At 40.0% G+C, this 19890-nt stretch overlaps 1 protein-coding gene across 1 annotated transcript; it reads left to right on the forward strand.

Annotated features, from left to right (window-relative positions):
• Positions 1-84: 84 nt before the first annotated feature.
• Positions 85-19890, forward strand: EIF3B (eukaryotic translation initiation factor 3 subunit B). Its single transcript, XM_069810263.1, has 19 exons — positions 85-716; positions 6101-6293; positions 7625-7744; positions 7835-7892; positions 8551-8679; positions 9739-9896; positions 10826-10957; positions 11062-11128; positions 11674-11720; positions 12540-12750; positions 13323-13395; positions 13887-14009; positions 14530-14608; positions 15471-15609; positions 16253-16378; positions 16868-16945; positions 17425-17533; positions 18059-18176; positions 19339-19890. Exons 1-18 carry the CDS (start codon positions 176-178, stop codon positions 18160-18162), a joined length of 2487 nt encoding a protein of 828 aa, XP_069666364.1. The 5' UTR covers positions 85-175; the 3' UTR covers positions 18163-18176; positions 19339-19890.

Below are 19890 nucleotides of genomic sequence, written 5' to 3' on the forward strand. Positions count from 1 at the left end.
CCCTCACACACACTCCCCCCGGCCCCGCGCCAGTTGGTAGGCGCCGCCGCGCGAGGCCGGCTGGGCCTGGCGCACATGGCCCGGCGGTAGGAGCCTCCCCGCCCCTCCCCCGCTCCTTTCCCCCGTCGCGCTCGAGCTGGGAGCGCGCGGCCGGCCCGGCCCCGCACCGACCCCCATGCAGGACACCGAGGAGAGCCCGGCGGCCGCCGCGCCGCCCGACGCCCAGGGGCCCGGGGAGGAGCCCGAGCAGACGGACGGGCCCCCGCCGCCGGTGGAGCCGCCTCAGCAGGAGCAGGAGGAAGAGGAGGAGGAGGAGGGAGAGGGGCAGGAGGAAGAAGGCGAGTCTGAGGCGCCGCCGGGGCCCCCCGAGCCGCCGCCGCCGCCGCCTTCCGCCGCCGAGGAGCCCCCCACCGCCGCCGCCGCCGAGACCGAGCAGCCGGCGCCGCCTCAGCCGTCCTCGCCTCAGCCGCCCTCCGGCCGCGAAAGCCCCGATAAGGCGGAGCCCGACGCCGAGCCGCCGGCCGGGGCCGAGCCCGAGGCCGAGCCGGCGGCGCAGGCGGCGGCCGAGCCCGAGGCGCCGTCGGAGACCGAGACCGAGACCGAACCCGGCGCGGCGGAGGAGAACGGGGAAGCCGCTCCCGCTGCCCCGGTCGAGCCGGAGGACGAGATTTCCTTCAGCGACCCGGAGGACTTCGTGGACGACATCACCGACGAAGGTGCGGGCCGGCGGCGGCGTCTGGGCCTGGTCAGGCCGGCCGTGAGGGGAAGGGAGGGGCCGCGGGGAGGCGGGAGAGCCCCGGCCCCGGAGAGCCGGGGGAGGCCGCGGCGGGACGAGCCGGCTGGTGCTGCACAACCCGCCGCTCCCCCGGCCGTACCCTCCGGGAGAGCAGGGCGGGGGGAAGCCGGATCCTCGGCTGGGAAACGCTCCGCTGGCCCGAGCGGCTGTGGGCCCGGCTGCTGGCTCTTGCCGTGCTGCCGCGGCGGCCTCTCCGGGGTGGTGGTGGACTGCTCGTATCGCCAAGTAGACTTCTTCATCGCAGAGGTGTTTTTTTAAATGAAACTTCTTCTGGCTTACCTGTGCCCCGTACGGTACTGCTTAACAGCTGTTCTCAAACGTGCTATCAGACTTGAGGCATCGATCTGTGGGGCCGCGCTCAGAGAGTGGAATCACCAACTTGCATGCTCTCCGTTTGCCTCCGTTCGTTAAACTCCACTGTAAAAACAGAAGTTTTAAAATTCTTGACCTGATGTTTACAAACTAGATTTCATCGTTCTGTTTTTTTCCCACGCATCCAGAGTGAAATCCGTAGACAAATAGTACAGGTATGAGAAGAGTTGCTGCTCACGAAGATGTGACATAGGTACTCCGTGACAAGAAAATACAGAAAAATTACTTCTGGCAGTTGAAAATTCAAACTGAGGCTCTTTTAAAAGGATTGGATATTGACTGTCTTAAGATAGCTAAGGCATTGTGTAGCTGCATTGATAATTATGGGAATACCTAATTTTGGCATACAGGAGTTAGAATTCTATTTTAATATTTTTCATATAAATTTTTCTAGATAAATCATCTTAATTCTCAGAAGAGCAAAAGTACTTATTTTGCCAATACTTGTTCTAGCATATGTGCTGTTGTAGGGTCTTACATATATATCCTACATGTTGTAGGGTCTTACATTACATGTATCAGCTAGAAAAATATTTCTGAAAGGATGTTATTGTAAGTCAGTCAGTTAGTTATTTTAATTGGCAGTGGAATACAGGTGATATATATGCCTTCTAGTGTTCCAGTCCTGTGTTTAGCTTAATAAAATGTCAGAAAAATATCTTACATTAAGGAAGCGTTTGCTATTCTCAATTTAGCAGAGTGTATAGTGTTTTGAACGTGTATGTTTCTTTCTTAGAGACCTTGGCAAAAATTGTCTGCAAGTATACAGTTGGATTCTTTTTATTTAGTTAAGTGTTTACGTCATACACTTTGTCTACATCTAGGATTATTACGTTCATTTCTGTCTATTCAGAAACTAGCCGTATTTTCCATCCTTACCTATTTTATTGTTAAGGATTAATTTGGTTAACTTCTCAGCTGTATGAATAATACAGTGTTAGTCTCTGAATTACAGTGTTTAAGTTTAGTCACTCTTGCTGGTCTGGCTTTCCATCTCTGTGTTACTTCTTGAGCTTCCTTATTTCTTTCCCCTTACCTTGATGACTTCCCATAGAGAAAGGCAGTCCATCAGTGTCACTGAGCGAAGGCTGTTTCAATGCTTATGATAACATTATATCTTCAGGAACACCTTTGAGCTGGACCAGCTTTAGGATTGGACCATCTCACACGCATTAGTTCAACTTTTTTTTTCCAGAATGGTGTTGGCATGGCAGAACAGCTGATCCAAGCTCAAGCAGGAGAAGGGGTGCAATGAAGCTTTAGTTCAGATAATGATAGTGGTCCTTAAAATACTGCCAGCTGAAAATAGCTGTGTACCTACCACACCCTGCTTTTTTTGTGGGTGGAATGAGAGCTGGCTAAACCAGCATCTTGCCCTTTGAAGATTCCTTTGCTCGCAATTTTGAATTTAAGGTAGAGGAGGGGTACAATGTAGGCATTTGTCTTTAATCTGTTACAGTTTTGATTCAATACAGGGTGTTGCATTCCTGCACGTGAATCTAAATATGCATTCCTTTGTTTGTCTGCAGGCCTACAAAGTCTTTTGTGAGAAATGGTTATGGAAAAAATGACTAATAGAGCCTTAAAAAATTACCCTTTTGTGTGTTTTGGTTTTTTTCTTTTTTCTTTGCGTGTAGACTTCTGTGGAAATGTCCTTGTGGGACATGCTTTCATTTTATATGCAGGGAAAATCTAAGATATGGGATTATAGGGTAAATAAGAAATTTACATGCTATTTTACTGTAATATCAGATTTTTAAATTCCTCCTTTCAATCCTTACAATTTTTGTAGGCATAGCAGACACTTCACTCTGTGTGTCCTACATCCTAGGCAAGTGATTACCTATTCACAACTTGAGTGTATTGTCAGCTACCTGGAGAATGGCTTACTCCTGAAGGAGTATCTTGAGATCCAGTATATACTAGGAGGTTAACTTGCAGCACTCATCTGTGGTGTTCTCTTCTGGATCTGTAACAGTTTGAGTCAGCTTTCAACTTTGCAGCAGAAAGTTAAAGGAGCAGGGGAAGATGGTCCAAAATACCTTCGGTAGTAACTTAAACCACTTTTAGTCTGTGTGGTAGAAAATACTGTCTATGGAGTGATTCCTGATACCCACCGCTTTTGAAAGAACTCAGTGTTTTGCTGTATGTTCCATTTTTCTTCTATTTCTTTAACTACCTATTTGTTCCAAATAATGCTCTTAAAGTTACCATCATCTGTGATTGTGCTTATTGGGACTGGTACCTCTGTCTTCCTGTCAAGTTTTTTGCTCATCCTCAGTGATGTGTATGGTTTTGTGCTATCAGAATATCTGTTGTTAACTCAGGGTTGTGGGGGTTTTGTGTGTTTTTTGTTTTTTTTTAACTTTTCCTGTGCTTGACTTTTTCTTTTCCCATTTTTCAGTCTGCTGCTCCCCACTAAGGGCTCTCTTCTAACTTCTGAAACATCCGCTTCAAGCAAGGCCTCCTGCTCTTCGCTAATCTTTGCGTTGTACGCTCTTCACTGAATATTTGACTTGCTCTGAAGCATAGATGTGGTCTTGGCCATTTTTTAATAGTTGCTACAAACTAGTAAACAGTTGCTACAAACTAGTAAACAGTTGCTATAAATGGGAGAAGTTTGTGGGTATGATCTAAAGTGTGCGGAGTAAGTAAAATGACGTAACGTGGAGGATTATTCCTCTAACCTCTTCAGCTTGCTTTAGTTGCTACCATTAATAGTAGGTTTTCACAATTTCTGGGTCTTTGTTTTTATTATACAAGTTAGCATCCTTTAACTTTTTATTTGTAGTTCCTACATGCACACAGAGAGCATCTTTTTGAGTAATAAATGCTATGAACACCAACATTCTGTGAGTACTACATAATCTTGGTGGTAATAGCATCTGGTTATGCATATAAACTTCTATAAAGCGTATTGCCCAAAATCAATGGAAAGCTAGTAACCTGTTGAAGCTTAAAGATATAGAAGGCCAAGGTTTTTTGGTATTTTGAAATTCAAAGTAAGCATATCTCTTCACTGCTAGAGATTTTTTCCAGTGCTGTTTCTGGGTAGAATAATTTCTAGAATTCCAAAACGAGCAAAATTCTGTAAAGATGTCTTCAAAATACCAACACATCCAACACCCTTTTTCATTTGTTCTCATATTTTAAATGTTTCTACATGGGTTTGGATATTTTTTCCCCCCTGGTCTGTGAATGCTATATATAGTCTGACTCTCCATATTTTATTTTTATATTCTGATTCAGAAGTATAGTGGCATGCACTTATTTTCTGTCTAGTCTTGCATTTTATAGTGGTCTTTTACATAAGGTTAAAACTTACTGCAGATATGCATATATATTTTTCCTATTTATATGGCGTGTGTGACACTTTGCCAATTATTTCAGCATGTTTGGCTTTTTTTGTTAGCAGAATGTCTATTCTGGTGCATTTAAGTGCACAAAACTAAAAATGTCAATAAAACAATCTGCCACTTCTAACTGATGTTTCTTTAGAATACAGTAATGCAATCATGTTAATAAGTTGCAGGGGCATGACTGATTACACTGCGAAATGATCAGTAATCTAGACAAGAATTAAAGTGTATGTTTGAACAGGATAGCTAGGGATAGTGAGGGATTTTATTCCTGGAAAGGTTTGAAAATAACCTTAGGTTAAAGTTATTTGAGAGATTGTTTGGATATCCTTGTCTTTAGCTCTTCTAGTTCAATCCATTGAGGATTGAGTCATTGATGTAATTTTTCTGACTCCTCTTGGATCTACAGGTCAGTACGTTTCTGTAGTTAGGTAATGTTAATTTGAAAAGTGTGTTTAAATTCGTACATTGTCAGTGGGGTTTAGTTGGTGGATACAGAATAATCTAACAGAGTTGACTTGAGGAATAGATTAAATTTAAGGTATGTATAGAACTCTACAGAATGTATGTCTAGAAGCCTACCACATGAAGAATAACTCAGCATTGTTGTTGAAGCTCCTAATTTTGTGTGCCACTTATAGGTGTACTTTGTACCTTTTAACTGTTTTTATCCCAGTGTGGTATGTAAGCCACAGCTACAGGGTTACAGTCCTTCTGAATGTTCTTCCTTCTATGCATGGGGAACTTCAATGATGTTGTAAGCAATCTCTTCCCAGTAGAAAGAAGCTTGAAGCTGACAGTGCAGGGACTGAACAAACCATCCCACCAGCAAGTACCCTCAAAATTTATAAGATTATATAGGAAAGGGGAATTAGTATGGTTGAAGAATATCCAGAGTATGAAACAGTGTGTGCTCATCTTCACTTGCAGCATGCTTAAATATGGCTTTAAGTGTCTTGTCTTAGACCTTCATTTTTGTGTTTAATTAAAGGTTTAGATGGAGTGTGAGTTCTCAAACATAATTATAGTGATGCTAAGACAAGCAGAGCTTCTAGTATGGCAGATAGTTTTGAATAATGCTAAAACTCGTGTAATTTGGGAGGGAGGCACATTGTACATTTCTTTTTATCAGAGTCACCTGGTTATAATTTCAGCAAGGCTACTAGTCAGGGCTTGGGTAGTAAATCTTATAGTTGTCTTCTCTGTCGTCAGTTTTGAGGACTTTGTGAGCCAGTTCCAACTCCTGAAACAAGCTAATTGTGCAAGTGTTGATTTCCTCAATGTAAGGTATTTCTTTAAGAAAGACTCCAAGAGTTAGCTGCTTGAAGTTTGTCAAGAAACTGCATAATCACGCCTCTTAGCAAGGAAGTACTGTTGGAGCGTTGTGTATTCGCTTCAGTTGTTTCTCTGGTAGAACGTTCGTTCCCTACCAAATTTCTGAAATTATTCTTGAAATTTCCTGAAATCTGAAGTCTTCCTCTTCTCTTGCTATCACTATTCTTTTCATCTTTCTGTCATCCTCCTTAATGATGTAGACTGGTGCCTTAGTTTCTTGTGTGCTTTTTCTTTGCAGAATTACTTGGTGATGTGCTGAAAGATCAGCCGCAGGAGGCAGATGGAATTGACTCAGTGATTGTCGTGGATAATGTTCCCCAGGTTGGACCAGACCGACTCGAGAAACTGAAGAATGTCATCCACAAAATATTTTCGAAGTTTGGTAAAATTATCAATGAATTTTATCCAGAAGCAGATGGGAAGACAAAAGGGTAAGCCATGATAACTCCTACTGGAAATAGGATTGAAACACTCCTTTGACTTACCCTTGATTATCAGTGTCAATACTTTATGGCCAATTTTTATGGTGACCTCCTGCTCATCACTTTCTTCTACCTTAGTCTGTAAAATCCTGACATCTAGTCTCAATGACAAACAGAAGTTCCCAAGGGAGCTGAGAAGCTTAATAGCTCATTAAGCTACGGGGTGGGGGGTTAATTATGGAAGCAGTTTAGTTGAGCTTGGAAGTAAAATTTCTGTGCAGTACTAAATGAGGTTTTTTTCTGCCATGGCTAATAAATAGGTTAAAGGTCCATTTTAGTTAAAAACTTAGTAGCAGTGGATGTACTGTTTATTGCAAAATGGACTGTCAATATTCTGTCTCTGGTTGCCAGTGCTTATGCTTACATTAGTGACTCCAACTTCCTTAAGTTCAGTGAGCCCTTGCCGGGAGCCTTTTCCCCTTTGCCAACTTCTGATCCCAGTTGCAGGTTAACTGCAGCATCTGAAATTGAGGAGAAAGCTAACCAGAAATGATCAAGCCCAAAGGGAGAGGGCAAGGGAAAGGAAGTTTTAGGGAGAGAAACCAGGCGCAAATCAATCTGATAAATACGACGTTTTAATGAGTCTTGTTACTGTGGTTGGAGTAGCACATATTCCTGAGCTTGGGAGTAATCCATGGTTTAGAAAGCATAAAAAAAGTGGGTTTTCTTGAGTGGAGGGATTGTTGGTTCTGTAAGGTCAGCATGAGAAAATTATTTTCTCTGAGTTCATGCCTCTCTTTGAGGTATGACAGTCTTCAGGGTACTGTTAATTTTAAGTCTGCTGGGCTATGAGCTAGATGGTATTAGTGGCAAGAAGGAAGCTGAATTATACTCGATGTAATTGAAAAACAAGAGTGGTGCTTTGAGATGTTTGTGACGGCAAGATTTACAGTTTCTAAATGTGATCTGTCATTCAGCTGGAAAGAGTTGCATACTTAACCTGTCTGTTACTAGCTCTCATTGTTATTCTGCATTGCATTGAACTTGCATTCATCACTTAGTCTAGCCCATTTACAGAAAGGATATCGGTTTAATTCAGGTCAAGCCCATACAGCTAAAAAGTGTATATGTGCCTGTGGCCAAAATGGAGATTAATTGCTTTTGACCCTCACTGGTTGGGGGCAAGACAAGAAGTTATTTCGTAGATGCTCTGTACTGAGTTCTTAGCTCATCCTCGTTGTTTCTTTTTTATTTTACTTATTTACTTAATTTCTTTTTTATTATGAGCCTGTTACGTAGTCTAAACGATGACTTGCTCCTTTCATCTTCCTTCATTGTAGCTACATCTTTCTGGAGTACATGTCTCCGTCTCATGCAGTGGATGCAGTGAAGAATGCAGATGGATACAAACTGGATAAACAGCACACTTTCAGAGTCAACCTTTTCACAGACTTTGATAAGTGAGTGCAGCTATTGTGTGTATCTGTAGATTTGGGGATTCTAATGAAGAGTGCCTGCACAGAGTGTAACCAATCAAATTGCTGTTTCAGGTACATGACAATCAGTGATGAATGGGAAATCCCTGAGAAACAGCCATTTAAGGATTTGGTAAGGATTTTTTTGAAAAGTGGAAAGAATATTCAGCATAATACAAAATCATTACTTCATTGCTGGAGTGTCCATGTGAAAATAAAAATGATGTGTTAATAGCATTGTTACAAATAGCAGTAGTGATGGCGTGCTCCTATTCCTTTGTTCTCGTTCTCATGAAGTGACAGGAAGAACTTGGTGGTTCTGCTTAGTAGGTCCACATAGGGTAAAACTTGAGTAAATAATGATTTTGCACAAGTCATTTCAAAATAGAGTTTTGAAAGCATCTTTTTATATTTTTAAATGTTTTGAGGCAAACCTCTGTGTTTGTTACCACTAGCTTTGTAAAAAGTCCTGTGGCAGAAGGGATAGTTTAAAAAAAAACCAAACAAAACAAACACAAAAAAAAACCCTTAAGTTATTTGAGGCAAGAAGTGTTAAACATCATCAAACCACCTTGAAGGTCCACCTTTTTATGGTCTGTTCTCTTAGCCTCCAGTAACCAGTAGCTTGAGTTATTTAATTTCACTTTAAAAACTGGCTTGCAATGGTAAGACTCCAAAGTTGCATGCTTTGAGTAAGACCGACTTCCACCTGCCAGGTAGATACTAATTTGGGGAACTTGTCATCTTAGCAACTGACTCACTAATAATTTTTTTGCTTCTGTTTTTCTTAGGGGAATCTCCGATACTGGTTGGAAGATCCTGATTGCAGGGATCAGTACAGTGTGATCTTTGAGTCAGGAGACCGGACCTCCATTTTTTGGAATGATATCAAGGAACCTGTTCAAATTGAGGACAGAGCAGTGAGTGTTCTGGAAGTGCAGTACATTGCAGATACACTGTCAGTCTCATTCATTTTATGACATTTCAGGTTTTTAATTTTTTTCAAAAAGATTTTTTTTCCCCATTGCTGAAATACTTTTTTTCTTCCATTTGAAGAGGAGTCATGAAATTGCATCCTTTAGAATTAGACTTAGCTGCTTAGGTAAAACAAATGTGGAGCTAACTTGTTTGTGGTGGTCTCTTTTTTTTTTTTTTTTTTTTTTTTTTTTTTTTTTTCCCAACTGGTCCATGATGCCTATTAGTTTCCTTCATCTGTATATTATAGGTAATTCAAAAAGACATGAAAACGCGAAGTCAGAGTTTGAGGAGTACTATTCATTAGAGCTGAGTATGTGCTTAAGTATGCTGCTTCTGATCACTTCTTATTTTTTTGCTGACTGCAGAGGTGCTAAAGAGGAATAGCTGGTTTGGTAATAGCACATAAAAGGGAGAGTTAGTGTGCCTGTCTGCTGCAGGCAGTTGACTTGCTGAGAACTGTTGGTACCCAGAAGCATTTTCTTTAATAACCATGATCCATTACAGTAGAAAGAAGTTGGCTCTGGAATGATGAGTAATTTTCCTCATCACCATGGTCACTGGCCGCGGTCTATATTGTTGAAACCTCTCTAACTTAGCTGAAGCTTAAGAGCTGTATTGTTGTTAAGAAATACGAAATACTTACCCTTACTTCTGAGTATGTTCTTACCAGGGCTGAAAGGCAACAAGGAAACCCAACCCTGTTAGGTGGGTTTAATTGTTTACTATACAAAGGTTGTCACTGTACCTGGAAAATTTTTTTGCTGATCTTTAAGTTGAAAAGGTCTCAATTGACAGTTTTCAACCTGAAGAATAAGTATTATGCAATATGTGCATGAAATTAAACTCCAACTAGCCCAAGATATCATTAATTCTCAGATCTTCACTTAGTAAATAGATTGGCGAAATGTGATGCTACAAGCCACACATTAATTCTTTCCCCTTTAGGAATCCTGCATGAAATTAAACCTTTGTGTATACTTTTTTTTTTTTTAAAAATCTAGCGGTGGACAGAAACCTATGTACGTTGGTCCCCAAAGGGTACCTACTTGGCTACATTCCACCAGAGAGGCATCGCACTTTGGGGTGGAGAGAAGTTCAAGCAGATTCAAAGGTTTAGTCACCAGGGAGTGCAGCTTATTGACTTCTCACCCTGTGAAAGGTATGGAGTATGACATTGGTTTGGGCTAAGGGATGAAAAGCATGAAGCACAGGCATTCTGGCTGCTGTGCTTTCAAATCTCATGTGCTTGGGGTCTTCTGTTCTCCTTTGCTTTTGGAAGTACTGCTTTTCATGCATAAATCCTTCTTAGAATGAGTGAAACTCTGCCTGACTTTTTGACTTCAGGATGATACTTAACATAATCTGGAATAATTGGTCTAAAAAACTAAGCTGACAAGTTTCCTCAAAGATGTTAACTACCCCAAGGGAGAGGACCATACTTTTTCCTCTTCAGTTGGATGAGATGTCTGTAGTGTTAGATTTCTGGTTCTCTGAAAAGTTTCAGTTGAGTAGCATCCTCCAAATCTGTAGTACTGAAATGAATTCCTTAAGCTTTCTTTAACATTAAGGAGCTCTTTAGAGAAGGCTAAAATAATTTCAGGACTGAGATGCATCTTGTTTTGCTAGTTTTCAAGTAACATATTTGGAAGCAGTAAGGTTTTATGTTTTATTGTATTAAAAAGAGGTTATTTATCTTTAAATGCAGAAGTCTAGCATACCTATAGTTCAGGTTGGCTACGGTCAATGGATTTATATTCGGTTCGAAACCAATGATGTTCTTGTGGCAAAGCTATATAGTAGGTAACAGTGTATTTGGCTGTTGGCCCTCACTTGTAAGACCAATATGGGAAGACTTGCACATAAATCTAGAGTCTTTTCAGGCAGAGGGATGCCAGGGAAATACTGTGTCTTGGAAGCTTTCTCCCCCTTCATTGCACTGTTCTTATTTTTCCCTTCTTTCCAAAAAATCCCATTAGAGAAACTGCTGTTTGAAAGTGCATTGTATTTAAATATTACTTGGATGAAAGCCTACTTGTACTTACATATTAGATGAAGTTTTGACAGTGAACTTGATTATTTCTTTTGTAGGTATTTAGTGACCTTCAGCCCTTTGATGGACACGCAGGATGACCCTCAGGCTATTATCATCTGGGATATTCTGACTGGGCAAAAGAAGCGAGGATTCCACTGTGAAAACTCAGCTCACTGGCCTATTTTTAAGTAGGTTGAGAAACAAAATTAGAGTAGAGGGAAGTAGTCCCAGACTTCATTTAATAAAAAGGCAGTTCCTATCTAATACTCTTTTTTTCTTTTTATTTGCTTAGATGGAGTCATGATGGTAAATTCTTTGCTAGAATGACTTCAGATACCCTCAGCATCTATGAAACACCTGTAAGTTCTTGCCTTTTTTTGCATAACATTTATTACAATGTCGGTCTTTCCCATGGTATAAGTTTTAAAGGCTACATTTTAATAATACACTCTAGAGCTGGGCTTAAAAGGGGAGAAATCTGTTTGCTCTTGTCTTGTTCTTTCCTGGGTGAAAAACTTTAGCTGAGTTTGACAGTAAATTTCACACCACACTTCTGGAAGGACTAGACAGCTCAATATACTACTTGTAAGAGTCAATAGGATCAAGGTTATGTGGTGCCTCCCAGCTCTCAGTAGCAGGTGAGTTCCAAAGTACCCAAAACACACTATAAATTGCAGCCTAATCTAGTGCTTTTTCATTATAATTCAGGCTGCTGTACTCATTAATTCTGTACGGCAATTTTTATTTTACTTGCAGTTGTGGTATACATATGTTCATAATGAAAAATAGGGATACAGGATCTCTACACAATTTCCTAGTTTATGTGCTCTAATAGAGTAGAAGGTGCATGTGTAAATATAAGAATGTTACTAACCTGGAAATTCACTCCTTTCTCTTCTTTTAGTCTATGGGTTTGTTGGACAAGAAAAGCTTGAAAATCACAGGGATAAGGTGAGTCTATTCCTTTGTAAAGATAACTGCTCTCTTAGTTGGAATCCTTATGGCTGGGGCTTTGTTATGGTGAGAGGAATCTTTAGACTGTTGACTAGAGCAAATGGCCTCATATGCTGAAGTGGTCAAATTAGACAAACTGGCAAAAAGGAATGGAAAATTCTCCATTTATTGATGTCCACAGCTGACAGCTTGCATGCTTTGAAATCCTCTTTGTGATACTGCTTAATCCAGGGTCTAGTTTAGGAGTCCTGTTCCTTGTCAACAGAACCAAAGTGGAATGCAGTTTGTTAGGGAATATCTCCCTAACAAGATTTGTATGCTGGCTTAAAACAGTGTGCTGTATACTGCCTGTTGACAAGGAACGGGTTTGGTTTTGTGTGTGCCTGTACAATAGACACTGACTCCTATGAGAGTTTTTGAAGTACCTCTCTGTAAAGCAACAAGAAAATTAAGTGTACCCAGGTGCAAGAAGATTGTCTCCAGTGTAATTTAATAGGGTTTTTTTGCTCACTGGTTTAATCGACCTGTTTCTTATATCTTTGGCGGTTACACTGGGTGTAACCCCTCCTCTTTAGTGAAATGTACTGTGTTGATAACACTGGTCATATAGCAAGTTTAAATAGCAATTTAAAAATCTGGTTTGGTATGATATGTGTAAGGTTATTAATTGTCCTTGGTTGCTTGTCTGTATCTGTCTTTATTAGTGAGAGTTGGTACTTCTCTGCAGCATTTCAGATACAATGATGAAAATTGTTTCTGCTTGTAGTATCTCTAACTAAAAATTAAAATGGCATATTTTCAACTTTCTTCCTGTAGAGACTTCTCATGGTCTCCAGGTGGTAACATAATTGCTTTCTGGGTGCCTGAGGATAAAGACATCCCAGCAAGAGTGACTTTGATGCAGCTGCCTTCTAGACAAGAAATTCGTGTGCGGAATTTGTTCAATGTCGTAGATTGTAAACTACACTGGCAGAAGAACGGGGATTACCTGTGTGTGAAGGTAGACAGGACTCCCAAAGGCACACAAGTACGTGGATTCTGATTATATTCATAAAATTTGGTTCTGTCTCACGCTGACACCTCGTTTTCTTACCGTACTGTCTTTTAATATAGACAGTGTAAATTATATGATGTCAAAGCTGTTTTTCATTTTTCCATTTGAATTTTGAGGCATGTGGAGATCAAAATGTATGTAATGTTTGCATCCAAGCTTTGCTTTGACTTCAGTGGCCTCTTAGACTTGGATGAGAGCTATATGCATCATGTCTTTTCCTACTCCCTCTTAAGGAGCTGTTGAACAGCCCATAGGTCATGCTGTGCAATGTGCTGTCTGTTTATCTGTCTTAATTAAACTTCATAACAGTCTGAAAAGAAACAAATGCTTTTGTACAATTCTTCAGTTATTCTTTATCAGACAGAAAAATTTAGAATGTGTTTGGTAATACTGTATTTATCTGCTCTCATTAAAGAAATAAATCTTGACTCTCTCATCCTGCATCCTGACAGGCTAATTGTATAGTTGTCTTTCTATGCCTAGCAATAAAATTATTTGCTCTACTGCTTCTGTGCTGCATAATGAGCTGATCTTGGCCTTTACAGGGAGTAGTGACCAACTTTGAAATATTCCGAATGAGAGAGAAACAGGTGCCAGTGGATGTGGTGGAAATGAAAGGTAATGCCAAGTATTTCCGTACTTTTGATCTTTAACTTTTTTGACTAGACACTTGCATGTTTCTTAGAAATTTCCTGTCAACATGTGACGTAATTAGGAAGTTAACTCCTTTTCATAGGAGCTACAGTATTCATGTCACAGGGTGCCTCATGTAAAAATGAGAAATCAAAACTTGTGTTGCTATTCATGCTTGTGACTGACTTGAAAAATGATGGAACTGAAAATCTGTTCTTAATAAAGGTGGCAGGGCTGATAATATGAGTGTATTTTGTAGACGGTGGGGGACAGGAGCTATTGTTTGACTGAAACACTTCCCGTAACTCCCTGCATGTGCCTTATGAACCTGTTTTGAAAGATAGTCTATATGGCAAAGTCTGTTAACTGATGGGTTGCCTCTCTTCAGTGTCTTCGTTTTCTTTTGGTAACTGCTTGAAATCAAAGCTTTGTATTGTCTTTTGACAGAGTTTTGGCCCCTCTGTTTTTTGTTACAGAAAGCATCATAGCCTTTGCTTGGGAACCAAATGGAAGCAAGTTTGCTGTGTTGCATGGAGAAACTCCACGAATTTCAGTTTCTTTTTACCATGTTAAAAACAATGGGAAAATAGAACTCATAAGTAAGTGACTGAGAAACAAGTGAAAAGTGCAGATACTAAGCATTTTGCATGGCAATAGATGCAATAAACTCAAAACTGTGGCTGTTTGTGGTGGACAGTATGGCAATAGGTGCTATGCCTGATACTGTGTTCTAGAAATCTGACTTTCTGGTGACAGCTAAACTGTTTTCACTTTGAATCAGTCCAGGGTCTGGGACTAAAAGGCCTACAAGCCAGAATAATTTTGTGGCCTTGGGAAGTTCATGTGAGGCAATAGCACAGACTTGGCTCACTTCAGATAAAATTTATTCCCAAGTTGGCTCTTGGGGTCTTCTGATCTCCTTCTCTTCCTTCTGCTAGCTTTGGATGTTCTGGTACTACTGGGTTTTGTCTTTAGAAGTGTAGAGCTAAGGGCTGTTGTCAGGACTTGCTTGCAGAGTTCATAAATGTCTTTTGAGGAGTGGATGGAGTTGACTGCTTGTAAGCTAACTGATGGCATTGGATTGAGATCTTTTTCTGAATTTGTCTTGTTTCTTTTCAGAAACGTTTGACAAACAGCAGGCAAACACGATATTCTGGAGTCCTCAAGGGCAATTTGTAGTATTGGCTGGCCTCAGAAGGTGAGCATTGCATGGGTTACTGAACACCATATTAATTTTAAGGAGGAAAAAGGACTAGAGTATCTCATCAAGAAGTGTTTGGTATCTCCATGAATGTTGCATTACTGTGTAATCCTGATACAGCTATCTAAAAGCAAGGGAAAAGAAGAGATGCAATTCCATGATGTAGCTCAGTCCTTTGTAACTTTTACTTGCTATTTTTGCCACATCAAATGAAGAATGCATTTTTCAACAGAAAAGTGGATATTTAGAAACACTTTTCAGCTGTTTAAGTTAAATACTGACTCAACTAATCCAGTTGGAACTGTGCATGTGGCTCTTACAAGGCATTTGTTGTAGTTATATCCTTGTGTCTCTTCATCGGCCATACCTCTTAATGACAAAGCTGTTTTGTAAAAGAGTTATCAGGAAAGTTTCACATTAGAGCAAGTGAAAATTATTTTTATTAACCAGTTGAGTAGTACTTGCCTTTACATGCTTTCAGATGAGCGCTGCTGTTCATCTTAGAAATATATTTTTTTCCTTTAATGTTGTCTTCACTATTTAAATATGTCTAAGCATATGAGTGTTAAACTTTGGCTGTAACTTGCCTATAGTATGTTTTCACTGTGCCTTTAAGAACCGAAATAAAATGGGTTAAAGGTCACTGAACATAGAAACAAAAGTGTCATTCTTACTTGGATTTTTGTTTTTATTCATTGCATTGCTTTCTAGCCACAGAGACTGGGATGACCCTCTCTCTTGGTTGCTGTGAAAATTTATCTTTGTAGTGAGGAGTTGTAAAGATGCAGCTTGTGAAATGCTTTTAAAGAAACAGGCTATACTGGTGTGTAAAACAACCTGTCTTGTCTTGCCTTTGCAGCATGAATGGTGCCTTAGCATTTGTCGATACATCTGACTGCACCATGATGAATATTGCCGAACACTATACAGCTTCAGATGTGGAATGGGATCCTACAGGCAGATACATTGTGACTTCTGTGTCTTGGTGGAGCCACAAGGTACTAGTGCTTTCTTTTTTTTTTTTTTTTCCTTCTCTCTTCCACAGGTATTGGAAAGGGCTATTGGTTAGGAAGAGAAAATGGACACCTGTTGCTGATCATACGACTTAAAACCTGCACCATAGTTTTACCTGTTAATTTCTGAACATCAGTATGTATTTGGGCCATTAGCTTCACTGGTTGTCCAAAATAAGTTCTGAAAGGGCAATTCACAAGTCTAAACTGAGTGTCCTTTTTCTGAATTTTCATTACGTCTTTAGCGGTTTGAAACTTGATCTCCTTGTGGTCTACACAGAACAGTAGGATTTATTGCACCTATCATTACTTTTGCTTGGTTCCAGCCACTGCACTGTAATCCTCTCCTGTACAAGTATAGAATCTGAGACTTAAGAATATGATAGGAAGGCTGGATTAGTTTCAAACTGTTGTAATACTCCAGAAGATAATTTCTTGCAAAGCTTCAGTGGAACAAATACTTTGCTGAGGAAATTGACTTGTGCAAGGAAGATGCTAACAAAAAGAGCACCCTGGTTCTGTTGACTAATGGTGCTGATTTTATAAAAAAGACCCTTAGGACATGGAGTGAGGACTATAGTGTTAAGTTGTAGCTTATCTTGACTGAGATGGTGCACTGCTCTTCCAGGTGGACAATGCATATTGGTTATGGACCTTCCAAGGCCGTTTGCTTCAGAAAAACAATAAAGACAGGTTCTGTCAGCTTCTCTGGAGACCACGACCAACTACCTTGCTCAGTGAGGATCAGATAAAGGTAGCGTATTCCACTGACTTTCTGCTGACATTGATTTGGTGTATAAGCATACTTGGTTTACTCCCTCTTCTTGAGGATGAGGCTTGAACTGTTACAGAGTTATGCAACTGCTTTTTGCCCTGAATTTGTGAGAAAACGTTGCTGTAGGGGACCTCGCTTCTGGGAGTGACTGTAAATATTAACTGTTCTTTAAGCTCAGAATAAAAATGATTAGTTGTTCTTAGAGTTAGGTTACAGTGAAAGGGTATAAAGAATAACAAAATTGAATTTAGCTTTCCAGACTTCACTAATTGCACGTGTACAGAAGCATTTACATGATTTGTAAGCCAGGAAGAACAAACAGAATTACAGCAAAGGGAAATTGCCTAGAAGAGAGGTTTTTAAAAAATGCATAGCCTGCTTAAGCCTACCAAAGGAGTTCTTAGAGAATATGGTGGTTGTGATTGCTAGTCTGATATCCCAGTTGAAATAAAATTCCCTGTTTTACAGCAAATTAAGAAGGACCTGAAGAAATACTCCAAGATATTTGAGCAGAAGGATCGCCTGAGCCAGTCCAAAGCCTCAAAGGCAAGACACTTTTGGAATATAATAATAATATAGACAAAACTCTTGTAATCTGTCCTTAGTTATTTTGTAATGGTGATATGTAAGTTAAATTTCTTTTATAACAAACATCTGTGTTCATTTGACTCCAGATGGTTAGAGTTAGTTCCAGTAGGTGGTTCAGACAGATGCTACTAAACTGTCAGGTTAAACAGTAATGAATCTGGAGAGGCACTGGTGTTACCTCATTAAGTAAAGGTGGTAAAATTTTGGAGTTCTTAGTGAGTTGCTGCATTAGCCAGTCTTTAAATTAAGAAAAGCTCTTTAAATTAAAAAAAAAAAAATCAACAAAACAGCTTTTTGATTACATAAACAAAAGAAGAAAGATCTCTTAAGTCAGTAGGAATTATGTTCATGAGAAAAATATTTTATTTGCTAACAAATACATCACACGTGAATTTGATTTATTGGGGAGGTGTAACGACCTCTTCCTGCCTCCACAGGAGCTAGTGGAGAGGAGACGTACAATGATGGAAGAGTTCAGAAAGTACCGCAAGATGGCACAAGAGTTGTACATGGAGCAGAGGAATGAGCGTTTAGAGCTTCGAGGAGGTAAGCCACACATAGTACTTGTAAAGACTTGCTGCTAGATAACTGCTGCTTCTTACCAAATAACTACACTGTTCTGGGGATTCATCCACTTCTCTCCCTCCATTTCCTGCCAAAGCTAGTCCCTTGTTCTCTGAAGGTTATTTATACTTTTTATCCTGAATTGCAACAGGAATTTTTTTTTTTTTTTTCTATGGGAGAAAGGCCAAATATTGCTGGGTGCCAGATTTTGGTATCTGTGTTTTACCTCACCTCTTTACGTTTCAAGGCAAGCATTGGCTTGACCTTGGGATAAGACTGTGAAGAGATTTGGGTGTTGCATTTAACCAAAAAATTCACAGAAGCCCTGTGGTGGGAGACAGAAATGCCTTGGTTGTCATTTAATGAATTTAGCATGTACTACTTAGTTTTAAAGCACCAAATAGCTCTTATTTCACTGCTGGTTTAAGACAGTTTCTGCCAAGAGGAGAAATCTTTCCATTGATGCCTTGTTTGATGCATTCAGTGTTAATGTTTTCTCCATTCCAGGGGTAGACACAGATGAGCTGGACAGCAATGTTGATGACTGGGAGGAGGAGACTGTTGAATTTTTTATCAATGAAGAAATTATTACCCTTGCAGAACCAGAGTAATTAACAAAACTGTGGTAAGATGGCATACCTCTCAGTAGAGAGAAACTTTCTGTCAGCTATTGCTATTGTTTCACTAATTTGCTTGAGAAAGTTAGATCTGTCTGCATGAGTGAATGTGTTGTTCTCTGAGTTGGTTTATGTTTTCTTTGTGGCTAGATGGTACAAAACCTGTTTTTTTAAAGTAATCGCAGATGGTCAGATTTATGAGTTGTACTGAGCAGAATACTGTGTATGTCCTGTCTTGCCAGAGCGATCAAACCCACAACAGGGTCAGGGTCAACTTCCAAACACAGTGTATTGCAGACTCTCTAAGTTCTGTCAGTAGAAGGAATTGTAGTTAGTATGAGATAGAAATTTTGCCTTTTGAAAGAATTGCCTGTTAGTTCAAGGCTGGACAGAGTTTAAGTACTGTACTAAAGATTGTGCAGCAAGTTAACTGTGGACTGATAACATCTACTTAAAAGTTTTAGTTTTTAAATATCCACATGAACTCTGCTATCATTTTCTGGAGAAGTTGGGTAGAATTCAGGTGGTAGCAGATTCTTGTGTACTGACTGTCACTGCTTGTTGTTGAAATCTTTTTTTTAATCCAGTGCTTTTCCCAGTTCCTTTTTGTGAATTCCTATTACGTATTTATATGTTGAAAATAGAGGCTACTTTCAGCCCCTGTTGTAGGAAATGTCTTTTAGGGAGCTTGACATTGTTGTATTGAGGAGGGAAAAGATATTTTGATAGTGAAGGCACTCACATAGGACTTAAAATCTGGAATGTGTTCCTGCTCTATCATATTTAGGACTTCACTTAAGGAAGAGGAAGGGGAGACTGGAAGTATGCCTCTTGCAGCTGTAAGTCACCCTGCAGCTCTTTTAGCCTCCAGATACCTGAGGAGTTCAAGTGAAATATGAACAGTATACCTCTTGAACCTGTAGAAAATTAATAGCCTTGATACCTTTGAATATATTTGGATATGGCTTATCTGTGTCCTATACATGGGAGATCCTTTTATGGAAGGAAGAAGGAGAGGAGCTCCTTAGTGTATGGATTTAAACAAACATCAGTTTAAGAACAGGTGAAACATGCTTATGTAGCCTTTCACTAGCTAGCATCTGTGGTGAGGTTGAGCTGTTTGTATAAAAGCACAGTAACTAACTGGCCTCTTTTTTTCCTTTTCTGCAGCACCACCATATCTTGTGCTGAAAAGAAGTTTGCTCATTTTCAGAAAGCCTACATCAACTTTGGAATTTTTAATCCATATTCTTGCAGTCTGGAAGGGTGGATGCACCAGATTTTCTCCATCTGACACATTGTAGTGCCTTTAAGTCTTGCTGCCTGCTGCAGTGAGATACTGGAAAGGCGCTGCTTTTAAATTTTTCTTCTTTTTTTTTTTTTTTTATTTTCTTCTTAAATCCACTACTACCGGTATTTACTTCCTGACTCCCATACAGTACTTGCCAACTGGCAGTTTTTGACTATTGCTGGTGAGGTGAAATTCATCAGTGCACCTCTGTCTTACACGATGTTTCTGTTTCAGGACTCTTTCTATGTCCCGAGTGCATGGACAGGTGTTCATTTTGTTTGGGGAAAAGTCAACAGAACCATTTTTCGTATGATGTGTTTTAGTGTGCTGAAGCAGCACTACAGTGGGCTATATCCTCCTCCTTTCAGATTGTGAAAGGATGCCTCCCTCAAAGAGCTGAATATGGAAATAAAAGCAGACCTATACTAAAA

Source organism: Haliaeetus albicilla, chromosome 22, assembly GCF_947461875.1.
Source record: "Haliaeetus albicilla chromosome 22, bHalAlb1.1, whole genome shotgun sequence".
NCBI classification, from domain to species: Eukaryota; Metazoa; Chordata; class Aves; order Accipitriformes; family Accipitridae; genus Haliaeetus; species Haliaeetus albicilla.